Raw genomic sequence first — 23,732 nt, 5'->3', positions numbered from 1 at the left:
TGTGGGAATAGGATCTTCAGCCAAGTCAGCAGATTTTAATGGGAACAATTTGAATGCAAAAAGGCAAGTTCTGAGACCTGTACATTTCCTTAGAAGCAGATCTCCGTTTGAACTTGAAACATAGCTCAGATGTCTCCCCCTGACGGGATGCCTGTGAGACATTAGGAAACATCAGCAATCACAGTTCCCTTCTGCCTGCATTAATTCCTCTTATTTTCCATCAATATTGTTTTAAAGGGACTGTGAAGCTCTCAACAGGAACCAAAAGTTCACTCCTAAGCCACAGCAAAGGAAGTTAACTCTCATATGTCCCATGTTTAAGCATCTCTAGCCTCTGCTGGACAGAAGTTTTTCTTACACCAGCAGAATACAAGGCAGGAAGTTTGGGGTTGGTTTTTAGTTGTGGGGTTGTTTCCTCTCACCTTTTTAAGTCTCACTTCTGCCCCAGTAGGAACACTTCATTGGAGTAGGTTCCCAGAACTGTGATAGGAAGGGGATTAAGGGGACCTGGAGTAGGGAAGAGAGATGTTTTACCTGACACACTTAATGCACCTGACACCATTTGTGTGACACATCCAGAACTTTCCAAAGCAGAAGAGGTTTGTTTTTCCACAGCAGTAAAAGATTTTTCCTTTCAGCAAGCATCACATGAAGGAAAGCATTAGGAGTGAACTAGTCCTGTGCTGGTGCAAGAATGAAGGTGATTACCCTGTGGAATTTACTCTGCTCTGGTTAAGACCTCACCTGGAGCACTGTGTCCAGCTCTGGAACCTTCAGCACAGGAAGGACATGGACCTGATGGAGAGGGTCCAGAGGAGGCCATGAAAATGCTCAGGCAGCTGTGGCAGCTCTGCTACAAGGACAGGCTGAGGGAGCTGGGGGTGTTCAGCCTGGAGAAGGGAAGGCCAGTAGCTGAAAGGGCTACAAGAAGGCTGCAGAGGGACTGTTTGCAAAGGCCTGCAGGGACAGGAACAGGGGCAGTGGTTTGAAATGAGAGCAGAGCAGATTGAGATTGGATGTGAGGAACAAGTTGTGCAGCAGGAGGCTGCTGGAACACTGCAACAGGTTGCCCAGGGAGGGAGTTGAGGCCCCATGCCTGGAGCTATTCAGGGTGAGGCTGGAGAAGGCTGTGAGCAAGCTGCTCTGGTGGAGGATGTCCCTGGTGAGTGCAGGGGGTTGGACTGGGTGACCTTTGGAGGTCCCTTCCAACCCAACCCATTCTAGGATTCTATGATTTCATTAGCAAAAGCTGTGTTTGCTGCTATGATCCATTCCAGATGAAGACAAAATATTATTCTCAGTAGTAGCAAAATGGAAACTTGAAAATCAGCTCTGAAAAATCTACATTCATGAAGCACTGACAGAGAGCACAGGAGGCAAGAGAGTAGCTGCAGTTCAGAATGAATTCAACAAATCCCTCACCTTTGGTTCAGGCAATTCCTTGAAGTACAGAAATGGACTAAATGACCTTTAGGTATCTGTTGTCCATAGGTCTAGCAGTGAATTCACTCTGTCAGCATCCTGATCTATTAAATTCAGATCAGTTCTGTCTGTGCTAATTCCAAACCACTGCTTGCACAATTCCATTCCATAAAGGTTTGGAAATCAGCAGCTGGGCAGGTCTGAGAGATTATTTTCTGAAGAGTTTACCTACAACTATGCAGCTGCACCATATTATTGAATGCCTTTTCCCCCCTAGTGTTTCAATTAGGGAAAGAAATCCTTCTCCACAGAGTATTCTGATCACAAGAAGATGCAGAGCCAAAGTAAGAAGGCTAAAAAGTCTTTACTGAATTTATTGATACAGAAAAACTTCTTAAAGTTGAAATTGAGTAACACTTGTGCATGCCTCAGGCCAGCTTCACTCTAGTTTCTACAGAGAGTTTTGTTTTGGTAACTTACACACTAGTGATTAAAGCAGCTTCAAGTTCAGTTCTTTCTGCAAGTTAAGTTTTATGACTTAAAAGGAGTCAGATCCAGTCAAAATGAAGAGAAACATCAGAGCAAGAAGGGAAATAAAGCAGGTAAAAACCACCAGACAGCTTCCAGACTCTACAGAAGCAGTTGTGCTGCAGTTAATCCACAAAGAAAACCACAGTGCAAGTGTCTGTGCACAGGGGAAAGGGCTTTAGCTGCCCTTCATTTCCAGGCTCTAGGCAATCCTAGCTCACAGCTGTTACTACACATCACATTTCTGCTATGGGGTTGTTTGGATCTGTGGGGTTTGAGGATACTCTGATAACCCAGGACAAAAATTTCCTGTATAAATATTTATTTGTCAATAACTTCCAGGGAAAAATAGCAGTATTTTTATAGGCATCTTATAGAAAGCTACAAAAAATCTAGCAGATGTGATTAAAAACAAACAAATAAACAAACAAAGGCAAATCTGGTGAAAAATCTGCTAAAAGATCTTTTGACAGCTAGGGGTAGGATGGGGCTGAAAATCCAACAGGGATAAATGGAAAAGAATTCTCCCACAACTGGTCAGCTTTAACAGGATCTCAGCAAGACCTTCACAGAATAGTTCGGGTTGCAAGGGACCTCAAAAGACCCTCCAGCTCCAACCCCCTGCCATGGGCAGGGACACCTCCCACCAGCCCAGATTGCTCAAGGCCTCATCCAGCCTGGCCTTGAACACCTCCAGGGAGGGAGCATCCACAACCTCCCTGGGCAACCTGTGCCAGTGTCTCCCCACCCTCACTGTACAGAATTTCTTCCTAATCTCCAGTCTCAGTATGCTCTTTTCTAGATTTTCCTATATCTGACCCAAAACATCAGGTGCTTTAAAAGAAGTTTTTTAATCAACAAACTGAAGTATGACCTGGAAACCAGAAGCAGGAGCACCCTGTTCTATGTAGGGATACCAAACTGTGCCACAATTCAGAAAGGCACCTGGTATGACAGCTAAAGAGCAGAAAAGCCTCCCAGATGGAGGTGACAGCCTGTGGGGAAACACAAAGAGGTCTCACACCTTGATTATGCTAAGCCTCTATTTGCCACCAGCTCCAAGATTTTCATTTGTAGATAGAAGTTCATGGTAGTTGCCAGATTCACACCAGGGGTGTTTGCATGTGTACAGGAAACCATCAGCTCAGTGGCCACAGAACTGCCCTGTTTGAACAACGAACTAAAACCTGAGGGAGCAAGGTGGTTTGGGGTGCACTGAGACCAGAAGTGGGGACTTGGGAAATGAGAAGCAAAACACAGCCTACAACCATGTATGTGCCAGCAGCCACATGGCAGACACCACATTATCTGACACTCTTAAAAATACACCAAAAAAATGAAGAGCAAGGAAGAATTCTCTACCTCAGACTCAGACATCAAAGTCATCTGTTTATTTTCAAGCCACACAGAACTTGGAGACACTGTTTAGCACTAAGCAAGCTGTGCAACTCAGCACCATTAACTGAAACCCCAACAGATTTTTGGCCACTCTTCATCCATTCCTCCTCACACAGTGAGCTGCCAGCCCAATAAAAAAACCCACAGAAGATATCAAAGTGACATCAACTGAAGTCCTTCTGCTGGGGCAATGCCTTACCATAGCTTCATTACCTACTGAGAAGGGAGTTTTAACCCCCTCCCAGCTTTAGGGGTGTTTGACATCAACACAAGCTTGAAGGTTTCTCTCCAGCCTTTACTGGTTTAGGTAGATTCTTCTAACAGGCTGATCCAAACTTCCCTTCCTAAACCTATCTCCTTCCATCACCATTTCAGGAAGACTTGAGGATAAAAATTCAGAGTTCACATCCACAGAACTGCAGGGTGCAAGGTCCTTCAGCATGAGCCTGTTAAAACATTCCTTAATCGCTGCAGGAAGAAAATCACCTAGCAAGTGAATCAACATCATTCCACCCATGTATGTGGATGGTGTGTGCATGGCTGTGCTCCAGCCACCTTGCAGGCTGCACACACACAGGAGCACTAAGGGCTGCATCACTGTGGCTTTGTAGAGTGTTTTCAGGTTCTACACACCCTCCACAAAGCTCCATTTGGCTTATCCACCAGGACACAAAGCACCCTGCTCAGCCCAGCATACTGCACTCCCATCTCTTCGCCCCAGCTGATCTCTCGCACAGCAGCAAAATCCACAGATTCTGCTTTCACAGGCAAGTTTTCACAACCTCTCTGCTCTGCTTCTCCTCTCTACCCTCTTCCCCACCCAGAGTTACTCTGTAAATATCTCCACAGACAATAGCCCCAGCCCTGACTCTCCCAGCATCCTGCCAAAGCTGATCAGGTTTGCAATTCTTCCCTTGCTTCCATCGCTATAATAAATGAAACCAAGCAAGAGCTTTGCCTCTCTTAGACCAATTCACCAGAACAGCTGTTTCCCACCAAGAAAACCAATGTTCTCTGAAACATTTATACTCCTTAACCTTTTACTAATTATAGATATTTCTAAACAAAACTGAGACCAAGCAAAGAGGAACTGATGCTTTCCTTCTTGTTCAAAACCTGGATAGGACCTAAGGTAACACCAAGGATTCTTCCCTTCTTGCCAAAGTTGTGCTGTTTTTAGATGACTGGATGAGACAAGAATTGCCCAGGTTAGTTTTTACTAATGATCTTCAGCCTCCCTTAAACACACACCAGAGTAAACACATGGCAGGTGTAGTGGGAGAGAGCAGACACAGCCAAGGGCTTTAGGAACTGCTTGAAAGGATTTAAACCTGCAGTTCAGCAGAGCAGCCACGAGATATTTCGTGTCTCTGCACAGGTAGTCTCAGGGAATTCAATCCTCCTTTCTATCAGCAGCTGAGCATTTCACCAACTTGCTTCCTAAGGAATCCCTGCTGTAGGATAAAACTCTAGCACACAACTGAGGAGATAGAAGAAACTCAAAAAAATAAAAAAAAAATAAAAGCTATCAAGTTTAAGTGTACAGGAGCGACATTCCCCAGCTAGCCTACTGCCTTGGGTGGTCTTTTAGCAGGCAAGCAAGTGGTATACATTTGTCAAGCCCTATGTAGCATCTTCTGCCTACTCCCCACTCTCTCGGAGGAGGGAATTACTTCTCCCTGTAATAGAGCAGGTAATATTTCAAGGGGTCAGGCAAAGGCAGGCTCAAGACCTTTTCTCTCAGAAAGTTTACAGGGGGCTCGGGCTTTAGCTCAGAGGGTTTGGTTTCCTCCTCCTCGCGCCTCTCCTCCTCGGGGTCCTCGCTGTTGTTGTTGTCATCCGAGGGGCTGGAGATGCGGCTGGCAAAGACCTCCTTGTCCAGGAACACGATGGTCTCCAGCCGGCGGCGGCGCAGGCGGCGCCGCTTGAACCGTGGCGGGTCCTTCAGCCCGGGGCCACTTCTGCTCAGGGCTTCCTGGTGGATGATCTTCTTGATGGTTCCTCTGATGGCTATGCGAGCCAGGTCCTGGAGGCTGCGAACCGCCACAGGGGCTGAAACGGAATGGGAAGGGCGAACAGGTAAGGGGAAACCTCCCTCGAATGTAGGGTCAGAGAATGGAGGAACGGCAGAAGGCTTGGGGCTGGAAGAGAACTCTAAAGATCAAGTCCAAATCCCCCTTCCAGAGCAGAGTCACCCACAGCAGGTCACACAAGAATGCATCCAAATGGGACTTGAAAGTCTCCAGAGAAGGAGATTCCACAACCTCTCTGGGCAGCCTGCTCCAGGGCTCCAGCACCCTCCCAGTACAGAAGTTTCTCTTCACTTCGAGGTGGAAGTTCCTGGGTTCCAGTTTGTGTCCACTGCCCCTTGTCCTATCACAGAGAACCACTGAAAAGAGCCTGGCCCCTTCTTCTTGCCCCTCACCCTTTAGATATTTATAAACATTAATAAGATCCCCTCTCAGCCTTCTCTTCTCCCGATTAAACAGCCCCAGGTCTCTCAGCCTCAAGTACTCACAGGAAAAGAAAGTGGTATTTGCTCAAAATTAAAATCAGGCCACTGGAATTCCCTGCTGGGATTACAAAACCAGCTCTATTCAACTGCTGTCAGCTCTGATAAACTGGCTTGGAAGTTTCCAAACAAACATTTAATTACACTTTTCTCTCATTAAGAATAAGAATGGGATGAAAGAAAAATTTCATAGTTTGATGTCATAGAATCATAGAATGGTCTGGGTTGGAAGGGACCTCCAAAGGTCATCCAGCCCAACCCCCTTTGCAGTAAGCAGGAGCATCCTCAACTAGATCCTGATGATTATTTTAACATACATATGTCTTAAAGATTACACAGATGCAGACTTGGTTGGTGACTGAAACCATGGTTCATTGGTGACAGAGAGAATTATTTTCCTACTGGAGATAACCAGACCTGAAACCTAATCAATTCTTCCATAAAATCATTTTTCTCTTGTGAAGTTCCTTCAGCATGGCTAAGTTCTTCACTTCTAAAACCTCAGCACGCCCTTCAAAAACTGCTTCAGACTTCAGTGGGTTAAAAAAGGCTGGAGACCATTTGCTAAATGTTAATTATAGAAGCATACAATAAGTTATTGTATTAAAATCCTTTCCACAAAGAGGGTTTGGAAAACTGTTCTGTCTTCAGCATTTGTTTGCTGCCAGCCTGGAAGTGCACAGCACAACTTCTGAAGCTAAAGAAATAAAATGTCTTGCTGCACACACATCCATGTACTGAAATGAACTGAAATTGCACCACAAAGCCCTGCTTTCTACCCAGGGATGAAAACCCTTGGACCTGAACGAAGGAATCAGAAAGAAAATGCATGGAACACAGACATGCAGGTCTCACTGCACAGCCACCATGCAGAACATGCTGCAACAGGCACTTAAAGGACTTTCCAGCACTGTAAGGGCTGCTGCCTGAGCTGCCTTTTGTCACACAAAGACACCTTTCCAGAATAAGAACAAAGCCTGACTAATCCCTTTATGGAAGTGTCTCTGTCTTCATGTGTTCTTAAGAGGCCTTTCTACACTGCAAGCTTAATCTCAAGATTGAGGCCACTGCCTACAACCTGCATTTCAAACAGCTCACCAAAAATTGCACAACTTGTCTCTCCCTCCAGTATTGCAGAGTTCAGAATAATTCTGAATCCTGGGTGGGGACAGCCTCTGAGTAGATAAAAATGTTACAGGCAGTGCTCGTGTATTTTTCATCCCCATGGCCTGAGAACCATGACAGTGCCTCACTCTGGAGTAAAGGAGATGTGTCTGGATGTGCAAAAACAATGTCCCACAAAGCTCAGACAATTCACAAGCAATCAGAATCTGAAATGGTGATTCTTGCAGTAGGCCTCCACAGTTATTTTATGGCCTGAAATTGTGCCAGGGGAGGTTTAGGTTGGAGCTCCTCAGGAAAAATTTCCTTCCTGAAAGAGTGGTCAGGGATTGGAACAGGCTGGCCAGGGAGGTGGTGGGGTCACCACCCCCAGAGGTGTTCAAGAAACCTGTGGAAAATGGCACTGTGGGACATGGTTTAATGGCCATGGTGGTGTTGGGTTGATGGTTGGACTAGATCACCTCAGAGGCCTTTTCCAACCCAAACAATTCCATGATTCTATGAAACACAGAGTGACAAAACTGTTCAAAGCAGGAAGCAGTTGGAGTAATTTTCCCCTGAAGGATCCACAGGGATATGACATCTAAGGAGGCAAGGTGGACATTAAAGCCCCAGAGCCAAGGAAACCTCCCCCAAAGCCAGGAGGGTCTCTACTCACGCAAGTGCACGAGCCTGGATTTCCCTGAGTCTGCATGGTTTGGCTGAACCAAAGGAGCAAAGGACACAGCCAGAATCTTCTTGGTCTCCCAGGCAGAAGGGCCAGTACGAGTGATCTTGGTCAGCTACAGCAAAACAAGGAGAGGATTGTCCACTGTGAGAGTTACAGGAAGCTCTCTGGACACACACAAAAAATGAAGAAGCAATTTGTCTGCCTGGACAAGTGGTGAAATCTACAAGAGGAAATGTTTCAGTGACCAGGAGAGACATCAAGGCTTATTCTGACAACCGTGAGAACCCATGACAGGATTAACCCCAAGGAACTTCATCTGTTGCAACAGCAGTTTGGGTCCCCCTGCTTTCCCAGATCTTAGAATCGTGGGATCATTCCATCTGGAAAATACCCCCAAGATCATCATATCCAGCAGTGCCAGGGCACCACTAAGCCATGTCCCTCAGCACCACATCTCCAGGGATCTGAAACCCCTCCAGGGATGGGGACTCCACCACTGCCCTGGGCAGCCTGGGCCAGGCCTTGACAACTCTTTTGGGAAAGAAGTTGTTCCTCCTGTCCATGTTAAACCTCCACTGGTGCAACCTGAGGCTGTTTCTTCCCATCCTGTCTCTTGCTGCTTAGCTTCAAAGGAACTGTCATTTCACCCCCACAGAAAGAATTTTTGCCCATGGCATTTCTGAATCAGTTTAGAAGGAAAAAAAAAAAAAATCCGTGATGCTTCTGGTTTCCTTACATGATCCAAAACCACACAAGCTTTAAGCTCCACACTTAAGGGATGATTTCAATAGAAGCTGAACAACACATCCACTCTTCTTCTGCTGTCTTGAGAGGCAGCTCGATGCAGCCCCTATTTATTCCTAAGCACTTTGTGAAGCTTTTGGGTTTCGCAGTGTGAGAGACACTCAGAGCAGCCAGCTAACAGCTCCTGCATAGGCTGCTTTACCAGCACGACCCAGCAGACATTCCCTCAGCAATGCCAACTTTCCAGTCACGATGGTTTCTTATCTCTTCTTTATATTCTTCCTTCTACCTAGCTGAATCTCCCCTCTTCTAGTTTTAAACCATCACCCCTTCTCCTGTTGCAACAGATGTTGTAACTTGAAGCTGATGTAACATGCTGATGTGTTTTTGCAGCATGGAAGTTCATTTGCAATGAGCAGATCAGAACTTGTGAAAAATGGCAGAACCATCAGTGACACCTGGTAGGCTTCATGCCCTCCTCAGCCTGCTACAAAAGGCAAGCTGAAGGAAGAGCTATTGACCAAACTGAGATGAGGAGAAAGAACTGGAAGAGGTGTAAAGATCACTCCACCTTCTCTTCCAGAGGCATGACAAGAATTCCCCCAACTTTCAAGAGGTTCTTCATGTAGTCTTCATGTTCCTTCTGGACAGCAGCACCGCAGTAAACACGGTCGTACTGAGTGCAGTCAGGAGAGATCTCCAAGCAATTGCCAGTAACGAAAGAGGGCTCACAGAATTCAAATCTGGAAGTGAGGGAGACATGAATGGTACAAGAATATTACAACTGAGCAAATGAATAGTTTTTGTGATGCTGACAAAAACAAAACCATGAGAAATACTTGAAAAAAGAAACACATTATAGCACAGAATCATAGAATACTGTGGGTTGGAAGAGACCTTAAAGATCAGCCAGTTCTAACCCCCTGCCATGGGCAGGCACACCTCCCACCAGCCCAGCTTGCTCAAGGCCTCATCCAACCTGGCTTTGAACACTTACAGGCTTGGAGCCTCCAGAACTTCTCTGGGCAACCTGGTCCTATGCCTCACCACCCTCATGGGGAAGAATTTCTTCCTTATGTCTCATCTAAATTGATCTTCTTCCAGTTTGAGGCCCTCATCCTGTCACTCCATGCCATTTTACAAAGTCTGTCCCAGCTCTCCTGTACCCCCTTCGAACACTGGAAGGCTGCTCTAAGATCTCCCTGGAGCCTTCTCTCCTGCAGGCTGAACAACCCCAGCTCTCTCAGCCTGCCCTCACAGCAGAGGGCTTCCAGCCCTCCCATCATTGCTGTGGCCTTCTCTGACCCTGCTCCAACAGGTCCCTATCTGTGCTGAGGACTCCAGACCTGCCCCAGCACTGCAGCGGGGTTCTCAGCAGAGCACAGCAGAGGGGCAGAACCCCTCCCTGCCCCTGCTGCCTACACTGCTGGGGATCATCAGCCCAGGACACGTCTGGCTCGGGCTCTGGGCAGGGAGTCCATGCTGTTATCTATGCAGAAGCAGCATCCATGCCAAAAAACTTTCAGTCTGCTGCCAACATCAAGAACACTCAGCCTCTGCCATCAGCAGCTTTCCAGTACAGCAGAAACAGCACAAGGCTGAGGAGTTTAAATTCCAGCATGTCACGACTTTAATTCTCTTCCTTCCACAAGAGGAGCACTATCAAGTATCCAGAGACACTTCCCTGTTGGAACAAACTGAGAGAGGGATCCAAAACTATGACAGGCACAACTTGTTTTGCTGAGGTTACTGTTGGCAGTGGTTATCTTGTTGGAAAGATAGTACTTGTGACATCAACAAAATGAAGGTTCTAAGGAAGAACATAAATCAAAGGCCAAGCAGCTTTAGTACCAACTCAATCATCATGAAACTACCTTCTCATTTTAAACCAGCATTCCTCTTCTTCTCAGAGAAAATATGAGGCCCACACTGTAATCAGTTCATATTCTTCTGGTAACCACACCCTTGATGACAAACCTAACCATTGTAGAATCACAGAAATGTTTGGGTTGGCAAAGCCCTCTGTGATCATCCAGCCCAACCAGCAACCCAACACTACCATGGCCATCAAACCATGTCCCCAAGTGCCACGGCCAAAGGTTTCTTGTGCACCTCCAGGGATGGGGACTCCACCACCTCCCTGGGCAGCCTGTTCCAGTGCCTGACCACTCTTGCAGCAAAGAAGTTTCTCCTAACCCTCCCCTGGCACAATTTCAGGCTATTTCCTCTTCTTCTGCCACCTGATACTAGGGAGAGGAAATCAACCCCCACCTCACTCCAACCACCTTTCAGGGAGTTGTAGGCAGCAATGAGATCCCCTCTCAGCCTCCTCTTCTCCAGACTCACAACCCTGGTTCCCTGGCATTATCTGCAAGTTCTTGCTCCCTGCATGTTTCCAGCTGTAACCTGCAAGTGCATTTTCAATTAAACAACCTTCTCCATTTCTAAGCTCTGCAGCTCCACTGTTAAGAACACTGAACACACTCCTGAACCTCCCTCCACAATCACAGATCAGCTTCAGTGGTCACACACTGCAGCTCAGCAAGCCTAAGGAGCCAGAATCCTCAGATTACCCTGGATCCAGAGCTGCCACATGGGAGCAAGAGCTGCTGTGAGCAAACCCAAGTGCACAAAGGGAAGCCACACATTCCATGCTCTTACTTGTCAAAGCTGTCACTGGTTTTAATGAAGAAGTCCAGCTTCTGCTTGGCGTACTCGATCACATCGGAGTGAAGCTCCACACCGTGGTTAACACCAAAAGGACCTGCAGGTTTAGGACACTGAGGCAACGGAAACAGGTAGCACCACAGAATCTACCAGCATGGAGTGGTTTGGGGTACTTCCTAGAACAGATTGCTCCCTCAGAGTCAGGCAGTGTCTGCATAGGGTCAGCTCTCAGCACTCCAGTGGAACCTGCAACCCTTTACCTGCTGCTTCTGGCAGCAAATGAGGTTGTTTGGCACAACTGATTTTGAATCGCTTCCTTTTAACTATGCAGGAAATTCCTCTGTAGGAGAGGAGAGAAATGTTGATATGCTTGCTGGAAAACTGACCACCTGGAAAATATCCCAATGGAGAGCACTAGCCTGCATATTTTAGATCATCCCTCTAAAAGAAAAAAACTTCTTTTTCTTTTACACCCCTTTATATGGCATAAATCTCAAAAGACACAGGAAAAGCTACCAGACGTCTCAACAGCAAACTCTATTGAGGAATATAGAAGTTGTTCAGCACTTTTCAGTTAGAATTGAACTTATAACTTCCAAAACTACAAAAGGATTCAATAAGCCCTGCAGTTATCTACTGGCATCCTGGGTAACCTCAACAAATCACAAATGGAAGATGGGAGTGAGGCTCTATCCTGACCACAACAAACATTTCAGCAGTTAAAATTCTTGACACCTCCTCAAAAGGGAAATATTGAATCACAGACTGGTTTGGGTTGGAAGGGACCTTCAAAGGTCCATCCACCATGCAGTCAGAGGGACATCCCCAACCAGAGCAGGTTGCTCAGAGCCACAATCAACCTAACCTGCAATGGTGCCAGGGATGGGGCAGCTCCCACCTCTCTGGGTGGCCTGGGCCAGGCTCTCACCACCCTCGGTGTCAAACATTGCTTCCTTCTCTCCACTCTGAATCTCCTCATTTAGTTCAAACCATCACCCCTTGTCCTGTCCCAAAACGTCCTGCTAAAAGTCTGTCCCCGGCTTTCTTCTGGCCCCTTTATGCACTCCAAGGCCACCAGAAGGTCTCCTTGGAGCCTTCTCTCCTCCAGGCTGAACAACCCCAACTCTCCCAGCCTGGCTTCACAGGAGAGGGCTTCCAGCCCACCCAGCACTGCTATGGCCTCCCCTGGCCCTGCTCCAACAGGTCTCTGTCTGTGCTGAAGATTCCACAGCTGCCCCAGTACTGCAGGCAGAGTCTCAGCAGAGGGGCAGAATCCCCTCTGCCCACCTGCTGCCCATGCTGCTGGGGATCAGCCACAGACAGGGCTGGCTCTGGGCTGGGAGCACTCTTGTGCCCTGTGGTCATTTGCTGTCCATTCTGCAGCACAACTGCTGACTGAAACACATCAGGCTGATTGCAGTTGTATAACTGCACTTTGATGCTTTTTGCCTCCTGTAGATGTGGACACAAAGCCAGCTCCAATTCATAAGCTGCTTTCCATAGACTATCCTCACCTCTATGTTGGGAAGAGTCAAAACTGGATCTCAAACATGCTTCAGTCTAGACAGGACAGTGTGAAAAAAAAACAGGCATGGAGAAGTTTGTTTCTGTGGACATGCTCAACCCCAGCTTAACCATGGCACTGCTGCCCCTGAGCTGGGTTCTTGCTTATGGAACAATAAATCCAAGTTTGTGTCCAGTCCCAGAGGAGTCTTCTACAGTCACTCATGTAACTACACTGCCCATTCTGAACTGACACAGAAATCTGGGTTCCATCCAGTTCCAGAGAGAAGGCTGCAAGCATGCTGACAACCTGGCCAGCTGCATGAATGTGTTCTTTATGCCCCTACCTACTCCTCAGTTTCAATACCTGCGGAATGCTTCATTGCCAGTTTCAAAACCTCTTTTTTAACCTAATGTAAACTGTTAAGATGACTGAAAAGTTATTTACCCAAGATGAGTCCAACCATAGAGCTCAGATAACCAGTGCCACTGCCAAGATTCAAAAATGACAGCCCTGGCTGCAGATCCAAAGCTTCCATCACCTCAGAGTAAATGCACGGTGCTGACAGATGAATGTTTCCATGCTTCCACGCCAGATCCTTGTAGGCATTGTCTTTGAACTCTTCCAGGTAGTAATCTGCTCGATCGATGGCTCGGAATGCCTGCTCCACCAGCTCTGTCCGGATGTACTGTGCCTCCTTCAGGTTATCAATCAATTCATCATTATCTTCTCCTGCGCTCACTGCACCTCCCATTTTCAAGAGCTTGCTTTAAGCACTGCAACTAAAAGAATAATAAGGAAGGTGAGGCACAGAAAATGCAGTTAGTCACACTGAGACACTCTAAGGACCACGAGCACCAGCAAAGCATCCCCACAAGCACCTCCATCCACCCCCTTTCAGATAATGAAGGCCAAAATGCAGCAGGTCTGGCATGGAGTAGCTGAGGCAAGTGGGGAAAGTGACACCAGACATGTGCAATGCCTGTCTTCAAATACCACCACTGTTTTACTACCACATCAGCTTTTCCACTGAAGCCCTTTTATATAAAGGATTATTCCAGCTCCTGTGCTCACAGGTCATTTTTCACTGCAAATCCAGCCAGCAGTGCAAGTTGGGTTTGTCTGTTAGAATTCCTGCCACACAGGGACTTTCTATTCCTAACAGCGTTGGTGGGAAATTGAGAGGCTAAGACATAGACAGAAAGAAGCTGAAAAATCTCCAGTTTTCTTTTCACAGAGGTTAAAACAACTCAGAGCCAGAGAAAAAGCTTTTTTGGGCTTCAGCAAATGCACTTTGACACAACTCATCCTTAGAGCTGGACCCACCATCATTAGTAAAGCACTTGCAGCAACAGCAGAAAGTTTCCACTGAAGCTTGTGGAACTTCTTAGGTCTGAACTCTGAGATAAGCCAATCCTCAACATGGAAACTCTTTAGTGGCACAGATTTATGAATTACAAACACTTCTGAATTCACCAACATGATCTTCTTCAGCAACCTAGCCAGGCTGGTTGACACAGAGGGAAGAAAATGAAACACCTTCCTTGACTGTGCATTACACTAAGCACAGCTGCAGGCTTCATGTATAAAATACCTGTAGGTTTGAAAGGAAAAGGTGTAGGGGGAGAAGAACACAGAAGAATTTAGCACTTCAAATTAATTCAGCTGTTCTTCCTTTCCCATATCTTAACAAACTAAATCCTCTTCATAAAACACGAGGTGATTTGTTGTAAAATGCATTGCTTTTCTCTGCTCACAATAACCACAGAGGCAGCAGCTTCATTCCTGCCTAGAGCTAAATTGTTGGGCTTTATTTGTTCCATTCAGCATGAGCAAATTACACACTTTCAACTTGCAGAGGAAACAAAGAAAAGCTAAAGGAGTCTGAGGAAATGTCACAGCTATTCAAATAACACCCATCCTACCTGTGGAGACACACAAAGCAGGGCACACTCAGGCAGGGAACTCCAGCCACTTTTGGATACACTCATGGCTCAAACATCAATCCCAATCATGATTTAAACTTAAACAAAATGCCACTTCTCCCCTTCCTGTAGTTACACCTTCATTTTCCCTACAATAAAATGATTGTCTTTTACCACTTCACATGGGAAAGGCACCCAGCTGAAGCCTTAAGTGGGTTCATCAACCAGCTGGTGGGTTCTTTCTTGTTGTCCTCCTCTTACACACCAACTATTTGCATCTGCACATATCCAGCTGCTTATCCCTTTGCTCGGTATGTTTTATGTAACATCCTGTATTCAATCTCTTCCCTGAGGGTGCTGATTCCCTTGATTTTCCTTTGTATATTTTATTCTTAGGTTTCCTGGGTTTCTTCCACTTCAGCTCATTTTGCTATTAAACATACATTCAATAATATAAATTTGAATCTGAAGTGTACATTTTTAGATTCAAAGCAGGAATAAAAAGTTGTGCCTTTAACAGTGCACACACCTGGGACAACTGGTCCAACCTGGTTTTAGCTCAGCTGTGTGATCAACAACTGTTCTTCCATGTTGCACAACATGGGAGACATCTTCCTAATGAGCTCGAGGAATATCCAAGTGATGACAGGTGTCAGATTCTTCTGAAGTGGTCATTTATACTGGAAACTGGGTTACTGCCAATAAAATGCACATTTTAGATGCAGAAAATAGAACTCTGAAATTTTAATTCCTCTTGGGATAATTCTACATATTATTTAACCTTGTTTCCCTTCTCCTGTTGGAAGTGGGAACCAAGATTAGGAGCAGGGCTTGTTTTTAACCAGCTTTTTAAGACCTCTCCCTCCAAGATCAGCCCACTTGCACTTCTCTTTCATTCATAAAGCACAGATTGCCACAAATCTGAGCAGGGACAACTCTCACATGCAAAAAAAACCCTGATCATTGGCTGATCACAACACAGATATCAAACTGAGCAGCCTTTCAGTGAAAACATCTCAGTTACATGTTGCAATCCTCCCCTTTAACGAAAACAAACCAAAGAAACAAAAAAAAAAAAAAAAAAAAAAAAAGAAAAAAACCCGAACAAGTCTGACAAGAGAAGCTGCATTCAGAGGCCTGAAGCAAAACGCTGAAATTAAAGCAATTTCTTCCAAGGCAAACACCAGCAGATGCACAAGGGAAGACTCCAAACAATGCACAAGGCACAACAATGCAATTCTTCACCCCAACACGTTTCCAGGGTAATCCCTGCTCTGGCATAATAGGCTGCAGAAGGAATAACAGAGGGGAAGCTATTTACCGATTAAAAACCAAATTACCTTTGGCACAGATTTCAATCTGATTCCTTCCCACCCTCCCAAACAACAGTTAAAAAAAGCCCCACAACACACAGCTCAATCACTACCTGCCTTATCAGGCTGCTGCCGGGGAAAGTGACGGAGATAGAGAGCGAGAGGTCGGTCTAGATAAGCACGATTTTGATAACCCCCCTCGCTTTAATTGCACCTGCTTGGCCCCGGCCCCCACACAGCATCGCTGCCTCCGGCCATGCCCAGAGCCCCAGGCTACCCTGACGGGAGGTGTTAAGGCAATGGAAAAGCCACGGGAAAGGCCGTGGGCCCACGGCAGAGCATCCCTCAGAAGAGACAGGAGCCGCAGTGCCGGAGGAAAGCCGCGGGGCAGCGACTGAGGTGAAGAAGGGTGAGAGGGGTGGGGGGACTGGGAGGACGCAGCGGCCCGGTGAGGTCAGATTGAACCAGGACCAGCCGCAGCTCAGCGAACAGGGTCTCTCCTCGCCCTCCAGCCGTACCTGAGCAGCGGCGCGGCGCAGCTCACCCCGGTTTATCCCGCTTTATCCCGGTTTATCCCGCTGCCCTCCCGGGCCCGTCCCGCCGCGCTCCGCAGCTGTAAACACAGCCCCAGCTGAGCGCCGGAGCCGCCACTGCGCATGCGTGGCGTGCACCATGCGCCGGGGAGAGAGGAGAGAGGAGCAGACTATTGCGGCCCAGTGGGGGGCGCTCTCTGGGCTCTACCATAAAAAGCCGGGGGGGGGGAGGGGGGGGGGGGGGAGGGGGAGGGAGGGGGGAGAGGCAGAGGCAGGCTGTACCACTGTGGGACGGGGCGGGGGGAAGCACTGATTACCAGAGGCGAGATCTGCTTGTAGAAACTGGTGGACAAGTTCAGCATGAGCCTGAAATGTGTCCTCGTGTTCAAGATGGACAATGCTGTCCTGAAATGAATCAAGAAGAGTGTGACCAGCAGGTCGAGGGAGGTTCTCCTGGAGTAGTGCATCTGGTTCTGGGCTTCCCAGCTGAAGAGAGGCAGGGAGCTACTGTAGAGAGTCCAGCAAAGAGCCACAAAGATGCTGAGGGGCCTGCACCATCCCTGTGAGGAGCAAAGGATGAGAGCCTTGGGGCTGTTGATCCTGGAGAAGAGCAGCCCCAGAGGGGATCTGAGCAATATCCAAAGAGCAAATGTGAAGAGGCTGGGACCAGACTCTTGTCAGTGGTGCCCAGCCACAGTACAGGAGGCAATGGACACAAACTGCAACCTAGGAGGTTCCATTTGAACAGGAGGAAAAGCTGCTTTGTTGTGAGGGTGCAGAGCCCTGGAGCAGGCTGCCCAGAGAGGTTGTGGAGTCTTCTTTCCTGGAGAGCTTCCAACCCCTCCTGTCTCCCCACCCCCCCCCCCCACCCCCCACCCCCATTGTGATCCTGGGAAAGCTGCTGTGGAATCAGGGATATTAGCTAGACCTCAATGCAGACCAAGCCTAAATACAGGCTGGACTAAGAGCCTGCACCCCCAGATCCAGCCTAAATATTGACCACCACTAAATACAGTCTGGGACTCTCTTCTTTCCCCACCTGTGCCATGGCACATCTCCTGGGAAGCTCTCCCATCCTAGCATGGCTCCTTCCCCCAGCCCTGCACCACTTACCCTGCCCTGCGTGGTGGCTCCCAACACAGGGCTGCCTTTCCACGCCTGCTCCTTCTGCTCAGCAGCCAGTTCTCCCAGTCCTCATCCCCTGTAGGACACCTCCACAGCAATCCCCACTGTGACAGCACATTGTCCCAGCTCCAGCTGAGAGCAGAAATTCCCGGGGTGTGGGAGTGGATGCCCAGAGCAGCCTGGCAGTGGGAGCCAGCGAGGAGCTGGGGAGATGCCAGTCTCCATCTGGCACATGCAGTCCTCCTACTATTGCTGAGCCTCCTATGTGAAGTGTGGCCAGCACCAGATGTTCTGATGTCGTCAGTCAGGCTTGGGAAGGAAATAAAAATCATGAGAACACAGAAAAAAAACCCAACATTACTCTGGGAGCTAATTGATACTCTGCATTCTGAGCCTGTGAACACTCAGCTTGAGGAACAGGCTTCAGTTTATTTCAATTTTTTTTCCTGCAATCTTACATGTCAGATATAAATTTACTAAGGAGAAAATCAGCAAGATGTATATTCAAAAAAGATGTGGGCAGGCTGGAAAGTGTCGAGAGAAGGGCCACAAGGATGATCAGAAGGCCAAGTGACCTGCCATGTGAGGAAAGCTGAGGGAGCTGGCTTTGGACAAGGCCTAGGGAAGACCTTATTTCCATGGACCAGGACATAAAGAGTGGTCTCCAAGAAGATGGAGACTCCCTTTTTCCAAGGAGTCATGTGGAAAAGACAAGGGCTGATGGGGACTGCAGGGGAGATTCTGATGGGAACCCAGAAGAAAATATTTCCCCATGAGGACAGTGAGATTGGAATCATCTCCCAAGGGAAGCAGTGGAGTTCCCTCACTGGACAGTTTTAAGAGTCATCTTGACAGGGTGCTGGGCCATCTCATTTCAACTGGACTACAACCTAGAAAGGTTGAAGCAGAGGATCCTTGGGGGCCCTTCCAAATGAATTCTGTGATTCACCTGGCTCCAGGGGCTGGAGCTTGACTGAAACATGGATTGTTGGGAGACTGCCACAATATCTGACTTTCCATTTGTGAAGCTGAAGGATCCCTGTCTCCTGACATGGTCTGGCTGAGTGTTAGGCACCTGATTTAGATTTTACCTCCCCGTGCTGGCTTTTTTTGGTGGCTGTATCCAACATGGCAGTCTTGCCAAGACATGGGGAAAGGTGGCTACTGTTACCCATCTCAGACTGGGAGAAATCATCCTTTAAAAGTTTATGTCTGCCTGCATCTCTGACTGACCCACATGGTGCTACACCATCTCCGTGACTGCTGAGGCTGCAGATGGAAGAAAATTATCTGGACTAGCTTTAGATCTAGGTTCATCTCACTTTGGGTCATCTCACTTTGACTATGCTAGTGCCCAGAAGGGTTGGACCAGATAGTCTGGAAACATTCAAGATTACACTTGATGTGGCTTTGAGGAGCCTGATCTGGTTTGAGGTGTCCCTGCTTATTGAAAGGAGTTGGACAAGATGACCTTGGAGGGTCCCTTCCAACCTGATGCATTCTGTGAATCCTTGGGGTCCCTCCCAACCTGGCATCCTGTGATTCTGTCACTTGATACAAAGTGTGGCAATGAAATGAGAGGGAATAACAAAATATAAACAAAGTGTCTTGATTGGACTTGAATTGTGACAAAAGAATAAGCTGTCCTTCCAGGCACCCCAGCCCTGCAGTGAGCAAAAATGACAATTACCTTGGGAAATGAGAGCCACACAGGAGAAAGTGAATCAGCATCTGAGATGTGTTTATGCTTGAAGGTGATTATCTCAGCTCCCTTCATTAATATGATAACAGCAGACTCTGCCAACAGGCACAGGGTAATACTGTAGATGTCTGCACTTTCATTCTGCAGAAGACAGCTGCCTGGGAGAATGGGATTAGTGCTGAATCAGCTCCTTGCTGATTCACCCAAACAGGCCACGGGGATTGCGCTCACCTCATTTTAACACAGGAAGCACTCCAGCATGATGGCCATGCAGGGCCAATGCTGCACCTCAAACATTGCCTCCAGCTCTGGTGTCCCCAGCATGAGAAAGACACAGAGCTGTTGGAGCGAGTCCAGAGGAGGCCACAAAGATGCTCCAAGGGCTGGAGCAGCTCTGCTATGAGGGCAGACCTTGCTGTTGTCCTTACAGCTCCTCCGGGGCTTTCTTTTCCATGAGTTATGGTCAGCAATGGATTAGCAACTCCTGCATCTGCCTTGTCCACAGGTGTGTGTGGGCATCTCTCCTTGTCTTGAAGAGTCCCAGCAGCTCCTGTGAGCGTTAAACAGCAGCCTAGGATTGGGACAGCAGAGCCTGGTGGCCCTGCTGGAGTGCCAGCCTTGTGCTATTGCCCACTCGCATACCACAAGGTGTCACCAGCAGTACAGGCATTGCTGTGGGCTTTGGAGTGTGACAGGCATCCTGCCAGGCAGAACTGCAATGCCTTTGCCCCCCAGCTCTACAATTTTTACCTGTAAGAATCAGATCTCCATCCTTCGTTAGCTGAGACTGAATTGCTGAGCAGTGATTTTAGTGAGGCCAAGCTGAAGCCAGGAGTTGTCTTGGTTTTCCTTGCCTTTGTTTCCCTGTGTTTTACACTTTCCTTCTTCTTCTCCTTTAAACCAATTTATTTTATATATATTTTTTAAAACATCACTCAGTGTAAATTAACTTCCCAAGGCCATCTCAGTAATGGGATGTTAGATAAAATAGGGTGGGTTTATTTGTTTGAAGGAGGAGCCAGTCAAAATGCCTTTTAGCAGCTAAGTGAGGGCCTGGCAGGTCGAGCTGGTGGCTTCCAGCAGCCAGACCTGAGGAGCCTTGAAGGTCAGGTGGCTGTTCAAGGCAGCAGGGTCATTGGTGAGTGACAGGATGACTCACACAGAGGAGCATTAAATCACAGGGTTATGTATTGGAATCATAGAATCATGGAACTGTTTTGGTTGGAAAAGACCTCTGAGATCATCCAGTCCAACCAGCAACCCAACCCCACCATGGCCACTAAACCATGGCCCCAAGTGCCATGGCCACAGGTTTCTTGAACACCTCCAGGGATGGGGACTCCACCACCTCCCTGGGCAGCCTGTGCCAATCCCTGACCACTCTTGCAGCAGAGAAATTGTTCCTAATCTCCAGCCTAAACCTCCCTTGGCACAATTTCAGGCTGTGGTGCTGAGGGATATGGTTTAGTAGTGACCTGGCAGAGCTGGGTTAAGAGTTGGACTTGATGATCTTAAAGGTCTTTTCCAAACCAAACAGTTCTGTGTGTCTTCTAAAGCTATCCACTTTCCTCACATCACTGAAGCAAGAGGAAGAACATACATCTTGATTTCCACTGTGCTGCACTGTGCATAACCACTGCCATTTGGAAAACAGGACTCACAAAGACTGGGTGCCTCTGAACTGGGTCACCAAAGGAAAGCACCCAGGAGATGATGCAGTCTGGCTGAGAATAGGAGAAAGCCTCACTGGAGGTCCTTGCCCATGGAACAGCAAGGTGCTGCCAGGAGCACCAGTGAGCCCCACTCAGTGTTCTGCCTCTCTCCTGCCCCTTCATGGCCTATCTGCCATGATTTTAGAGAGGTTTGACAAAAATCTCAAAAATCAAGCATTTCATATTTAGGGAGGAAGGAAATGATTCCTGGATATTTCAAGAGATTCATGGATTTAATAAGTCCAATGTTATGGATTCATAAATAACAAAAGCACCACAAGACAGCATGCAAACCACATCACCCTGCTGCTGCTTTGGCGGCCCTACCTCTCCTGCCTGCAGACTCACCTGTCAGGTTGCATCAGCCACAGGGGTTGTCCCTCTCTCCTTCAAAACCACAGGAGCTCAACCATCCTGGCTTAGACCTTTCCCAAACGTCCCTTCTCCATCAATAAGAAAACCTTTTCAGATACCAAATGGAAGGTTGTTACTGCCCAAGGTGTGCCTTATTTAATCTCCTGCCCTTCTTATCCTCTAACTTGGATCGTTCCCCTTCCTCCCACCCTGCATGTATTTATGAAGAGTAATCATATCCCCTCTTAACCTTTGTTTTTCTAGGCTAACCAAGCCAAGCTCTTTTAATCTCCTCTCCTAAGATAAGTTCTCTCCTCTGCTAATCACCCTGCCAGGCCTTCCCCTGCACCTGTTCAAGGATAAATTCATCTTTTCTTTCTCCAAAGAGAAGTCCCAGAACTGCACACAGTATCCCACACCAGGTCTTGCCAACACCAGGAGTAATATTTCTCTGTCTCTGTCCAAGAAATGGTTTGCTGGAGGAGTCTTTTTGCACAGCAAACGGTAAATAGATACAGATCCATAAACCATACGAGGAAAGGCTGAGAGAGCTGAGCTTATTCAGTCTTGAGAAGAGAAGGCTCAGGGGAGCCCTCATTGCCATGGACCAGGACATAAAGGGTGGCTAGCAGGAGGGTGGAGACTCCCTTTTTCCACAGAGTCCCATGGAGCAGACAAGGGCTGATGCTGCTCCTGGGGAGAGTCCAACTGGACTGCAGAAAAAAATGTTTCCCCATGAGAACAAGTCAGGCACTGGAATGATCTCCCAAGGGAAGCAGTGGAGTCCCCTACAGTGGACAGTTTTGAGACTCAGCTTGCCAGGGTGCTGGGCCAGCTCAGTTTAAAATATGCTATGACCTAGAAAGGTTGGACCAGCTGATCCCTGAGGTCCCTTCCACCCTGGCATTCTGTGATTCTGTGTGACCACATAACCATAAGGCAACCTGACTCGAGGAGATCATTGCTGTACCTGGCAGGACATCCTGCTCCTTGCATTTGGGACTCCCAGTCCTTAGCAGGCCCTTTGATGAATGGTTGTCTACCTTTACCCTGGACAAGCATCAGGAGGCACCGAGGGAGGTCTTTTCTGTGTTTCACTCAGCTCTTGCTCTGGCAAAACTCTTTTTGAAGTCATGGCCAAGGATTTGAACTGCAAAGACACAGAGTCAAATGATGGAACGCATTTTACATTCATCTCTCCTCTTTTCAAAATAATTTTCCAGTTTTTATTGGGCTTTAATTAAATTTTTGTGACCCAAGCAGGCAGTTCAGCCTCTCTTGATGAATGTTCTTTTAGGTGGCTCTGATAAGAATTTAGCATCAACAACTGAGCTAACAAGCCCCAGCGAACAGTTTGTAGCAGGAGACTTAATTCTATTAGCACTTTGCAGTGTCAGGACTGCACTGAGAGCTCCCAGCTGAAAGGAGGGATGGGTGAGAGGGAGAAAATGTAAAGTTTGGCAACTAAATCACCAGGATTCGGCTTCTTTGGGGGCAGACCTCATCTGGAAATTAGTTTAGCTGACAACATCAGAATTTCACCTGTTCTGGGTTTATTATTGTTTTCTTTTTCCCTCTCCTGGCTGATGCTCTGCACTTTCTTGTCTCATTGTGATAAGGGCTGAGAACAAGGACTGGAACTGACTGGTGGCATTGATAAGAGAAATGAAAGGGCAATGACAGGATGCTGGGATAGGGCCCCTGCAGCTGGCTCTGCCCATGCTGGATGTGTACAGGGTGGGCAGGACAAAGGTGCTTGTGCTGACAGTTGCAAATTAGTCTGTTGTGAGGGAGAAATTGAGGTTAGTGCTCTGCAGAAATGGTTCTGTTACTCTTTGGTGACAGCAGAAATACCTTGCAGGTCTATCCTGCCATTCAGTGCTGAAGAAGCCTGAGTCACAAGCAGCTTTTCTTTCTCTTTCCCTCTCATCCCTACCCTGATTAAGGTGCCAATAAAGTCTCATTCTATCTGTTCTAAACACAGCCTGGTGTCATTAAACCAAAGTGCAAAGGCTTGGCCATGGTATCCCAGCTGATCCAGGGCTTCTCATCTTCAGTACCTGGAGATCCAGATTCATACTTGTCTGGTTTGAGCTGCCCAAACCTCACACAAGCCTCTCCTTTGTGAAAGCCTGGAGAAGCCAAAATATTATTTTACAGAATCCCATCATGGGGAGGCAGGGTGGAGGGGGAGTGGTGGAAGGGACCTGTGAAGATCACCCAGTCTAACCCCCTGCTCCAGCAGGGCACCCACAGCAGCTTGCCCAGGAGCACAACGGACAGGGGGGGTTGAGAATCTCTCCAGAGGAGAATCCACAACCTCTCTGGGCAGCCTGCTCCAGGGCTCTGCACCCTCACGCTAGATTTTCTCCTCCTGTTCAGAAGGAACCTCCTGGGTTCCAGTCTGTGCCCTTTGCCCCTTGTTCTGTCCCTGAGCAACACTGAGAAGAGTCTGGCCCCAGCTTCTTGCCCCCCAAAGCTCCTTAAGCTCTTGCTGAGCT

General features: G+C 47.7%; 1 protein-coding gene across 2 annotated transcripts; it reads right to left on the bottom strand.

The window, feature by feature from the left end:
* Positions 1-1,844: 1,844 nt before the first annotated feature.
* Positions 1,845-15,083, bottom strand: PCMTD2 (protein-L-isoaspartate (D-aspartate) O-methyltransferase domain containing 2). 2 transcript variants are annotated; one of them, XM_054392100.1, is made up of 7 exons: positions 15,022-15,083; positions 13,894-14,074; positions 13,015-13,349; positions 11,058-11,160; positions 8,968-9,139; positions 7,641-7,764; positions 1,845-5,400 (listed from the first exon to the last, which is right to left on the bottom strand). In XM_054392100.1, the coding sequence occupies exons 3-7, from the start codon at positions 13,319-13,321 to the stop codon at positions 5,018-5,020; spliced, it is 1,089 nt and encodes a 362-aa protein (XP_054248075.1). In that variant the 5' UTR covers positions 13,322-13,349; positions 13,894-14,074; positions 15,022-15,083; the 3' UTR covers positions 1,845-5,017. The 2 variants fall into 2 exon arrangements, with proteins under 2 accessions (XP_054248075.1, XP_054248076.1); XM_054392101.1 differs by lacking the exon at positions 13,894-14,074.
* Positions 15,084-23,732: the final 8,649 nt, after the last annotated feature.

Source organism: Indicator indicator, chromosome 24, assembly GCF_027791375.1.
Source record: "Indicator indicator isolate 239-I01 chromosome 24, UM_Iind_1.1, whole genome shotgun sequence".
Lineage (NCBI taxonomy): Eukaryota > Metazoa > Chordata > Aves > Piciformes > Indicatoridae > Indicator > Indicator indicator.
This window is presented reverse-complemented; position numbering and strand designations above follow the sequence as displayed.

What these genes read in the sequence shown, in the direction of transcription:
- PCMTD2 (XM_054392100.1), bottom strand. Translation starts at nt 13,321, where the DNA reads ATGGGAGGTGCAGTGAGCGCAGGAGAAGATAATGATGAATTGATTGAT. An exon ending in TATGGTTGGACTCATCTTGG is followed by an intron (nt 11,161 to 13,014) that starts GTAAATAACTTT and finishes CTAAACCTGCAG; the next exon opens with GTCCTTTTGGTGTTAACCAC. An exon ending in ATCCAGGCTCGTGCACTTGC is followed by an intron (nt 5,401 to 7,640) that starts GTGAGTAGAGAC and finishes ATTCCGTTTCAG; the next exon opens with CCCCTGTGGCGGTTCGCAGC.